General features: G+C 39.7%; 1 protein-coding gene across 1 annotated transcript in view; it reads right to left on the bottom strand.

Moving 5' to 3' along the window:
* Positions 1-11626, bottom strand: part of ERICH3 (glutamate rich 3) — a 125278-nt gene that overhangs the window by 39759 nt on the left and 73893 nt on the right. Inside the window, exons 9-10 of the mRNA XM_040232552.1 lie at positions 10136-10322; positions 254-555 (exon numbers count right to left, since the gene is read on the bottom strand). Of these exons, the coding sequence (XP_040088486.1) occupies positions 254-555; positions 10136-10322 (489 nt within the window). The remainder of the gene's footprint in view (positions 1-253; positions 556-10135; positions 10323-11626) is intronic.

Genomic DNA, 11626 nt, shown 5'->3' with positions numbered 1-11626 from the left:
AGCCCAACTCAACCAGGGAAGCCCAACTCAACCAGGGAAGCCCAACTCAACCAGGGAAGCCCAGCTCACATAGTACTCCTCGCAGAACAGTGGAGGAAGGTGATCAGGGAGAGTCCTCCTGGCAACAGAGTTGCATGAGGATCAAAACTGAGTAACAACATTTAATGGATATTTTTGCAAATTTTCATAATTACATTCTAAAGACTTCAACAAAACAACAGCAACAACAAAAGAAAACAGTGCCATGCATTACCGTATTTAAATATGTTTTCTTGGTCATCTTCCCAGACATCTTGCCCTGGTTTTTCTTTACATTCCATTTCTTCCACAGCAGTTCTCACTTCACTGAGCCCTGTGTGTAGTTCTTGAGCTGAAACAATGACTGAAGCTGAGGCTTTGCTCCCCTCCATCTCTCTCCTTCTTGGTATCAGGTACTCTCTATCCTTCCTCAGTTTCCCCTCACCTTTCTTCTGTCCCTCTTTTTTCTCAGTGTTCTTTTCTTTCCTGGGTTTTGGAGAAGTTGATTTTTTGTCAAGGCCCATTGCAATAATGCACCTAGGAAAAACATTAACATAAAGTGTGATTAATCTTTATGCACAGCAGAACCGCAAAGATCTTTAAACTACTTCTTTTACCCCAGTAAGAAATGTTACAAGAAACATATTTATCATAGTGTACATAGTTAATTACAAATTAACTACTTTTTCCTTATTAATATAACAATCTTGTAAGTAAACACAAAAAAATTCTTAGTTTTACCTACAATAATAAACAAGAAAAGGAAGTAACTTAATAACTACAAATTATAGTCTCAAACTAAGCTTTGTGCCTTAAAGTATATTTTTGGCTCTATAACAGAGTCAGGTAGAGAGACAGACAGACAGATATTTAAGTCTTTAAATTAGAATTATGTGATAAATGGACATTCAGGTTTATCAGTAGGAGGAAGCTGAGATAAAAGTTATCAGAAGACGTCATTCAGTCTTTGATAATTTATATTCCAACATCACAATAAAAAAAAAAGACATATATAAAGTTGAATCTAAATAATTAATTTTTTTTTTAAGAAACACAGTCAAATATTTTTGCACCCTTTAAAGTACTCTTGCCTGGAAAATCCCATGGACGGAGGAGCCTGGTAGGCTGCAGTCCATGGGGTTGCTAAGAGTTGGACACGACTGAGCGGCTTCACTTTCACTTTTCACTTTCATGCATTGGAGAAGGAAATGGCAACCCACTCCAGTGTTCTTGCCTGGAGAATCCCAGGGACAGAGGAGCCTGGTAGGAGGTCATCTATGGGGCCGCACAGAGTCGGACACGACTGAAGCGACTTAGCAGCAGCAGCAGCAGCAAACAAATACTTCAGGAGCCTGAATGTTTATTGTAATAGAACTGTCATCATTACTTTTAGAATGGTCTTTTGAAGCCTGTGGGCTTCCCTGGTGGCTCAGACAATAAAGAATCTGCCTGCAAACCAGGAGACCTGGGTTCTGATCCCTGGGTCAGGAAGATCCTCTGGAGAAGGGAATTGTAACCCACTCCAGTATTCTTGCCTAGAGAATTCCATGGACAGAGGAGCCTGGTAGGCTATAGTCCATGGGGTTGCAAAGAGATACAATTGAGCAACCAACACATAACAACTTTGAAACCTGTACCACAATCTTTTGTTGGCTTTTTGTTTGCAATAAGTTTTTGTGTTTTGAAAATGGCAGTGATCTTTAGAGGTCATATGGTAATTCAAATTCAAATCTGGTGAGCAAGCAGAATATATGAATGTATTAAGACATTAAAAAATATTTTAAAAAATCAGTTATAAAAAAGTTAAGATCAATAAATTCTTCTATAGTTTTTTCCTGTTTCTCAAGATAATATCAAAATAGGAATTGTAATTATGATAATATACATTAATAAATATGATGAACATGATAACAATAAAAGTATCAAGCGCTCCTTCTGTGCCAATCTCTTTGCTAGGTACTTTGTATACATGATCTTATAGGATACATTCCCCTACAGACCAATTAAGAATTATCATCATCACTTTACAAATGAGGAAACTGAGGCTTTAAGGGTTCCATGACTTGCCCAGGTTCACCCAGCAGGTCAGTGATGAAACTGGATTTCAGCTCATGACTATTAGACTCCATCACCTCACACTGAAGTACACCCATATTAAAAAATTACACCTACAGTCTTCTCAGATAACTGCTTACACAGACAAATGTCACACATCTGGGCTTACCACCACGGCAAGTGCTCACACTCTCACCAGAGACTAACACAACGTGGAGGAGTTTTTACCAAGGCCTAGAGACAATCTGTAACCCGAAACAGGTGCCTGGTAGTTACTGGTCTACCTATTCCTCCTCTAGGAACTTTACCCAGTTCTTTCTCTCCATGTCACAAAACTCTTGGTGAACTGAGCCAGTTAGAGTGGGATTAGAATGTAGTCAAGACTTGTCAGTCCAGGAAGAATTGAAACAATATGTAAAAATCTGAAAATCATCTCCGTGTGAATCAAAACTAATGGCAATCTCTTCAAATGAAGATCACACTAAACTTCAGCCATCCCTAGACTAGCAGCAGCAAACATGAGGGCTTAGTTAATCACTTATCCTTTCACTATCTCCCCATAAAATAAGGCTAAATGGATAGGCACTCAAAGTAACTATCAGGGGCTGTGAAAAATGGGGTAATAAGAACACACTTACCTCACCCATATTAGCATGATAAAGTATTTCTCAACTATAATGATGATATACTTAGCACATTGCTTTCCTTGGAATAAAGGTGTCATGAATCTTCAAAGACTATGATTACTACCATTGCCTTCTGTTCACGCTGTTCTTCCCTTATCAATGGCAACACCAAATCCATTGATTTGGAGCCTCTGATATGCTGTTACTTTTAGTTTATGTTGTGACTGGGTAGAGGCTTTGATGCCTCCCTACTGCCTGTGCAGACGTTTTATGGCCCATCTGCTTAAGGGAATTAGACAAACAAAGTGGGTAACATCTGTGCTCTCCTCGTCACTGACTACCTATTTGACTTCTGAGTATAATTTGAGGTGTTGATTCTGATTACTGAAGCTCAAAGCAGTATGCATTCTACTTGGTTAGGCAATTTTTCTTCCTGTGTTTCACTTTAGCAACTGAAAATAACTACCATGCCTCTTCAAAGAGGTCCCATGATTGAGGGATGGGTAACAGTGTGGAACCTCCACACTTTGGTAATGAACACTGCTGAACTTTTGTTTTCTAAGGACCTCAAAACAGGTATTCCAAATCACTTATTAAAAATAGAACTCCCTATTGTTTTAGTTGCCCTTCTTTTCATAATAAAAGTTCAAGGAACCAGTATTTTTTAAATGAATTAAAATGAACTTCATTTTAAACAAACTGGGGGAAGGAAAGCACATCTCTCAAAATAACTAAAGAAAGGTATTATTATGGGTGTGACAAAAGTTACAGATTATCAGTGATATCAGTCTCCTGAGGGATAGTTTTAACTTTTACTGGAGTTCTGCAGTGTTGGTGCTTCTGGAATAAACAAAGTCACCTCAAGTAGAGCAGAACCAAACAAGCAAGGCTGTAGCCCTCACTGGTCCATCCCTGCCCCATTTAAACCAATCTGCATTGAATTGACTTTCACCTGAGCTGCAGTAGGGACACATCTAATGACACCACATGTTCTACTTGGGACATTCACATATTTCATTCGGAGAAATGATTATGAAGCTAACAAAACATTGAAAACCAATGTCCTATAAGAACTGTGCATTTTAGTTGAGGGTCAAGAGTTACCTGGAGTAACAGGCAAATTCAGCCTTGGAGTACAAAACAAAGCAGGTCAAAGGCTAACAGAGTTTTGCCAAAAGAAAGCACTGGTCATAGCAAACACCCTCTTCCAACAACACAAGAGAAGACTGTACACGTGGACATCATCAGATGGTCAATACTGAAATCAGAATGATTATCTTCTTTGCAGCAAAAGATGGAGAAGCTCTACACAGTAAGCAAAAATAAGACTGGGAGCTAACTGTGGCTCAGATCATGAACTCCTTACTGCCAAATTCAGACTTAAATTGACAAAAGTAGGGAAAACCACTAGACCATTCAGGTATGACCTAAATCAAATCCCTTACAATTATATGGTGGAAGTGACAAATAGATTCAAGGGATTAGATCTGAGAGAGAGAGTGCCTGAAGAACTATGGATGGAGGTTTGTGACATTGTACAAGAGGCAGTGATCAAAACCATCCCCAAGAAAAAGAAATGCAAAAAGGCAAAATGGTTGTCTGACAAGGCCTTACAAATAGCTGAGAAAAGAAGATGCAAAAGGCAAAGGAGCAAAGGAAAGACATACCCATTTGAATGCAGAGTTCCAAAGAATACCAAGAAGAGATGAGAAAGCCTTCCTCAGCAATCAATGCAAAGAAATAGAGGAAAACAATAGAATGGGAAAGCCTAGAAATCTCTTCAAGAAAATTAGAGATATCAGGGAACATGTCATGTAAATATGGGCACAATAAAGGACAGAAATCTTATGGACCTAACAGAAGCAGAAGATATAAAGAGGCAGCAAGAATACACAGTTCAGTTCAGTTCAGTTCAGTTCAGTCACTCAGTCGTGTCTGACTCTTTGAGACCCCATGAACTGCAGCACCCCAGGCCTCCCTGTTCATCACCAACTCCCGGAGGTCACTCAGACTCACGTCCATCGAGTCCGTGATGCCATCCAGCCATCTCATCCTCTGTCGTCCCCTTCTCCTCCTGCCCCCAATCCCTCCCAGCATCAGCGTGTTTTCAGATGAGTCAACTCTTCGCATGAGGTGGCCAAAGTACTGGAGTTTCAGCTTTAGCATCATTCCTTCCAAAGAAATTCCAGGGCTGATCTCCTTCAGAATGGACTGGTTGGATCTCCTTGCAGTCCAAGGGACTCTCAAGAGTCTTCTCCAATACCACAGTTCAAAAGCATCAGTTCTTCAGCGCTCAGCCTTCTTCACAGTCCAACTCTCACATCCATACATGACCACTGGAAAAACCATAGCCTTGACTAGACGGACCTTAGTCGGCAAAGTAATGTCTCTGCTTTTGAACATGCTGTCCAGGTTGGTCATAACTTTTCTGCCAAGGAGTAAGCGTCTTTTAATTTCATGGCTGCAGTCACGATCTGCAGTGACAAGAACTATGCAAAAAAGATCTTCAACCCAGATAACCACTCACCTAGAGCCAGACATCCTGGAGTCTGAAGTCCAGTGGACCTTAGGAAGCATCACTATGAACAAAGTTAGTGGAGGTTACAGAATTCCACTTGAGCTACTTCAAATCCTAAAAGATGATGCTGTGAAAGTGCTGCACTCAATATGCCAGCAAATTTGGAAAACTCAGCAGTGGCCACAAGGCTCGAAAAGGTCTGTTTTCATTCTACTCCCAAAGACAATGCCAAAGAATGCTCAAACTTCTGCACAATTGCACTCATCTCACACGCTAGCAAAGTAATGCTCAAAATTCTCCAAGACAGGCTTCAACAGTGTGTGAACCGTGAATGTTCCAGATGTTCAAGCTAGATTTAGAAAGGCAGAGGAACCAGAGATCAAATTGCCAACATCATCGAAAAAGCAAGAGAGTTCCAGAAAAACATCTACTTCTGCTTTATTGACTATGCCAAAGCCTTTGACTGTGTAGATCACAACAAACTATGGAAAATTCTGAAAGAGATGGGAATACCAGACCACCTGACCTACCTCCTGAGAAATCTGTATGCAAGTCAAGAAGCAACAGTTGGAGCTGGACATGGAACAATATACTTTTCCAAATTGGGAAAGGAGTATATCAAGGTTGTATATTGTCACCCTGCTTATTTAACTTATATGCAGAGTACATCATAAAAAATGCTGCGCTGGATGAAGCACAAGCTGCAATCAAGATTGCAGGAAGAAATATCAATAAGCTCAGATATGCAGATGACAACACCCTTATGGCAGAAAGCGAAGAATTAAAGAACCTGTTGATGAAAGTGAAAGAGGAAAGTAAAAAAGTTGGCTTAAAACTCAACATTCAGAAAACTAAGATCATGGAATCTGGCCCCATCACTTCAAGGTAAATAGATGCATAAACATGGAAACAGTGAAAGACTATTTTTTTGGTCTCCAAAATCTGCAGATGGTGACTGCAGCCATGAAATTAAAAGATGCTTGCTCTTTGGAAGAAAAGCTATGACCAACCTAGACATCATATTAAAAAGCAGAGATATTTCTTCACCAACAAAGGTACATCTAGTCAAAGCCATGGTTTTTCCAGTAGTCATGTATGGATGTGAGAGTTAATGAAAGCTGAGCGCCAAAGAATTGATCCTTTTGAACTGTGGTGTTGGAGAAGACTTTTGAGAGTCTTTTGGACAGCTAGTAGATTCAACCAGTCCATCCTAAAGGAATCAGCCCTGAATATTCATCGGAAGGACTGATGCTGAAGCTGAAACTCCAATACTTTGGCCACCTGATGTGAAGAACTGACTCATTTGAAAAGACCCTGATGCTGGGAAAGATTGAAGGTGGGAGGAGAAGGGGACAAAAGAGGATGAGATGGTTGAATGGCATCACTGACACGATGGACATGAATTTGACTAGGCTCCAGGAATTGGTGATGAACAGGGAAGCCTAACCTGCTGCAGTCCATGGGATCACAGAGTTGGACACGACGGAGTGACTGAACTGACTGACTGAATAGACTTTACTTGTAAATATCAAAACTATTTTATTTGTTGACGTTGTTCAGTCGCTAAGTTGTTTCTGATTCTTTGAGACCTGATGGACTGCAGCATGCCAGGCTCCTCTATTCTTCACTATCTCCCGGAGTTTGCTCAGATTCATGTCCATTGAGCCAACGATGTTTTCTAACCATTTTATCCTCCGCCATGCCCTTCTCCTTTTGCCTTCAATCTTTTCCAGCTTGAACATTTCAAAGAAAGAAGCTAGAGGAAACCAAGTGAAATCATATAAAGAATTGTACAAATGCTCGTAAGAATTGAATGGGAGAGTAGATGCCATCAATCAGATTTTGGTACTGATTATTAAACCTCCATAGAAAGTGTTTAGGACCAAACATTTTATAGCTTGGATTTATACAGCAATTCCCAGTGGGTGCTATGTGTTCACACATGCGTGATTGTGTGCGAACTCATTAGCTTTCCTGTGAGTTAAACAGAAATGTGTTAAATGACTTGCCCACAAATATGGAAAATGTATATTTGACTTGGAACAGAAAAGCAACTGCAGGTATGTCCTAAGTACACCTCAGCATTCCTACTATTTGCCCTAAACCACTCACTGTGCCACTTGTACCTCTTCTCTCACCTATAATTTCCAGATTCTTCCTCCCTTAGCCTTAACCTCGGCTCATAAATTGTTTGACCAAAAAATAGAAAGAATCAGCAGAGAACTTCCAGGTGGTCCAAAAACATCCACCAATTTACATCTCTCTCTGCCCTACAGCCATCTTTCTTTGTGTTACTTTCTCTAAGGCTAATACCTTCTTTTGAGCCCCAGATCCCATCTCTTCTCATCTACTGAAGCACTAAATATCTCCCTCTATATCATGCCTGATCAATGCTTTCCTTTCCTCAGGTATTAATCCCATCTATCAGCTTTTAACCATATCATAACATCTCCAATCTTAAAAAATAATAAGCCCCTCTTGGGCCCCTGCATCCTCCCTCCTGGCTGCCACCCAATTCCATCCTGCAGAGCAAAACTCTTTAATAAGAGCTGTCTATAATCTCTGGCCTCAGCTCTTCTCCAATTGTGTATTAAACCCACTCCAATCAAACGTGCATTCCTCCCACTCCCTTATAGCAACTTGTGTCAAGATCACCAATAACCAACACATTACCAAACCATGCTCAATCCAGAGTCTTCACTTTGCTTCACCTAGCCACACCTTGGACCCAGTTGATCATGCCTAATTCTTTAAACATTTTGTTCATTTCCAGGACATTGCTTTCTCTAGGTTCTCTGTCTAATCATTGACCTTCCTTCCCTAGGCTTTTTTCCTGGTTTCTCTTTATCTTCCTTCCCTTTGAATGAAAGTGACAAGAGCTCATTACTCAGACATATTCTCTTCTGCCTTTCATTCTTAAGCAGATTTATCCCATCTTATGACTTTAAATGCCATCCATATGTAAACCATTCTCAAATTTATATCTCCAGGCTGGACATCTCACCAGACACCAGATTAACTGATCCAACTACTTATTCAACATTTCTACTTGACTCCACCTCAATGTATCTAAAACCAAAATGCCTTCCTTCCATTCCCAAACCTACATTTTCCAGTCTTTCCTGTGTTAACTGGGCATCTTTCGAGTTGTTCAGGCTAGAAACTTTTCAATCACTCTGACTCAGCCCTTTATCTCATACCCTGCATCCAATCCATCAATAAATCCTATAAACCCTACCTTCAAAATTCATCTAGAACCTAATTTCTTATAACTCTTTCCACCATTCTCTTGCCTCTAGATTAAAGTAGTTTCCACCATTTCTCTACCCTCCCTAGTTTATTTTTTCCATAAGAGCTACTGTCAGATCATGACAAGCCATTGCTCAAAGCCTACCTTAGAGGCTTCCCATCCCCCTCAGAATAAAAGTCAAAGTCTTTGCAGTGACCATAGGACTCTGCATGACTTGACCCCACTGTCTCTTTGACCTCATCTTCTATCACTGTCCCATTCCTCATTTGTGCTCTGACCACACCAAGCATAATCCTATCTCACACACTTGGTCTATGCTTTTCCTCTACCTGAAAACCTATTTTAAAAAAGGGAACATTTTTTTCTGGTTTCTGCTTGAAAGACATCAGAGAGGCCTTTATTATTCATCCTACATAATAGAATACAGCCTTCTGACCCTTTTACCCCTTACCATTCCTTTTATCTCCCTTACCTTATCTTGTGTTTATCACGTTTATTACCATCTCATATATATTAAAAGAAGACAGAGCACCAAGAATTGCTGCCTTCGAAGAACTGTAGTGCTGGAGAAGACTCCTTGGACAGCAAGGAGATCAAACCAGTTGATCTTAAAGGAAATCAACCCTGAATATTCTTAAAATCAGTCCTTGAAAGGACTGATGCTGAAGCTGAAGTTCCACTATTTTGGTCACCTGATGCAAACAGCTGACTCATTGGAAAAGTCCCTGATTCAGGGAAAGAGTGAGGGCAGAAGGAGAAGTGGGCATCAGAGGATGAGATGACTGGATGGCATCACCAATGCAATGGACATGAACTTGGGTAAACTCCAGGAGATGGTGAGGGACAGAGAGGCCTGGCATGCTGTAGTCCATGGTGTCACAGAGAGTCAGACAAGACTGGATGACTGAATAACATACATTAATTGGTTGGTGTACTATTGGTATATTGGCATTGATTTATTGGTATATTACTTGCACTTCCCCAATCAGAAGGTGCTCCATGGGTCAGATTCTTTGGTTGGTTTACTCCCATGTTATATCTTGGCACAGAATCAATTAATTCTCCATGAGTATTTTCAGGAGAAAGTTAAACAAAGCCTGCAAGAAAATGTACTGATCTCAAATAGAATGTCCAATATGAAGACTGATAAATACTAGTCAGAACTGACCTGTTTACATGTATTTTTTTACACCTGAGACTGAAACTAGTGGCATGAAAGTGATCATTGGGCTACATAATAATGCAGGCATAACTCTAATATACATAACCTATAATATCCAATTGTATAAGCTGGATGCTTGACACTTGCTCTGGAGCTCAACCCAAAATCAATTACTACAAGGAATGAGGTGGGAAAAAACCTCCCTCTTTCCTTTTAGAAACAGAACTTAAGCATCACGAGGAAAGGAAGAGTTAGAAAAGAAATAGAATTTGAAACACCACCAGCTTTTATCCCCACTATATAATACAACTGAAAATCTACTTTTCATCTTATAATTTTAAATACAACACCCAGGATTGTAATAAACTACCTTAACCCTAGATATTTTAGGCTCATCTACATTAATATGATTCTTAACAAATTGTGCTGAGAAATACATCAGTAAAAGCATACAAAGGAGCATGTAGCAAAACTTGCCCTCTACCAAAGGACATTTGTTTCCATACTTGTAACAAGGAGATGATCTCTCGACACACACAAACCCGAAGTAGCCTCGTTTGCCTCCAAGTCTGGAACCTTTTCGATGCTTATATTCACAGCAGGAGCTTAACCTGTTCACTTGTATCCCATTCAGGAAAAAGGTGAGGCTGAAGGGGAAACCTTGGTGCCTTTTGGAAATAAACTGAAAGGTCTCTGGAATTTAAAAAGGAAATACATTAGTGAAAGCAAATGACCTTGAACTAATGTGTTCTAAATCACATTTTTCTGGTAGATAAGTACAATATTATTTTCTAGATCTCCTTTTTTTTTTTTACTTGAGGACAATTTTTAATCACAAAAACACATTCTATTACATATACATAGTATAACAAATACTCCAAGGTATTATAAAACTCTTTGACTTATAATAAAATAATAAAACCTAAAATTATATGAACACTTAATATGGCCAGACATTACGCTTGATTACTTTGGATGTATTATTTCTAGACAACCATATGAAGTGTAGATACTACCATCATTAGTTTCTATAATGCAGAAATTTAAGTTTAGATGGATTCAGTAATTTAGCCAAGATCACACAGTAAGTGGGAGAGTCAGTGTTTGAATCCAAACATCTCTCTGGACTCCACATCTCTATGTTGCTATGCTATCTACCAATAAAGCACATAATGAGAGGTGACTATGAGCTCAGTAATGCTTCTATATGACTATCTTTTAATTCAGTAGTGTTTTTAAATAAAGCGGTGACTCAAAACATCCTGATACATATATGGATGAGGCAGAATCATTCTGTCTTTAGTCCATTCTCAGTTCTGCCTAGATTTGAGATCCCTTCTTGGTCCCCTACCCACCTAAAAGTCTCACCAATAAATTAAGAACCACTGCTTGTAATTAACAGGTTTTAATCATTCCATGTCTCCATAATGCTCTTTGAAGAAGCCTCACCCTAGACATTCCAAAACCCAATTCTCCAGGCAAGAATACCAGAGTGGGATGTCATTTCCTCCTCCAGGGGATTTTCCCAACCCAGGGATCAAACCCACATCTCTTGTGTCTCCTCCATTGGCAGGTAGATTCTTTACCATTAGAACTACCTGGAAGCCCTCTAGCAGGGAAGAACATGCCATAAGTAAACTGCAGTTTCACTGTCAGTGGAGGATGACTTGATTTGGGGAAAAAAAAAAAAACTAAAAAACTTTGGTCAGTGGCATTATGAGTAATAATCTACAATCTCAGAAGCAAATTAACAGGGAAGGTCAGAGGTTCTTCTAACCATGAGATTGTAGTTCTAATTAGAGCAAGCAACAGCTCAGCAGACTAGCCAGAAATTTAACAAGGAGACACAGGCAATAAGGTAGTCACAGACACATTCAATAAGCTTCCACACATCCCCAGCTAACTGGAAGCAGCATGGATTGAAGTAGGCCCAACCTATTCACACATCCCTGTCCTACTGGGAGCTTACACCTGTGTACAAAGGAAATATGAGAGCC

This window comes from Oryx dammah, unplaced genomic scaffold (genome assembly GCF_014754425.2).
Source record: "Oryx dammah isolate SB20612 unplaced genomic scaffold, SCBI_Odam_1.1 HiC_scaffold_28, whole genome shotgun sequence".
Classification (NCBI taxonomy): domain Eukaryota; kingdom Metazoa; phylum Chordata; class Mammalia; order Artiodactyla; family Bovidae; genus Oryx; species Oryx dammah.
This window is presented reverse-complemented; position numbering and strand designations above follow the sequence as displayed.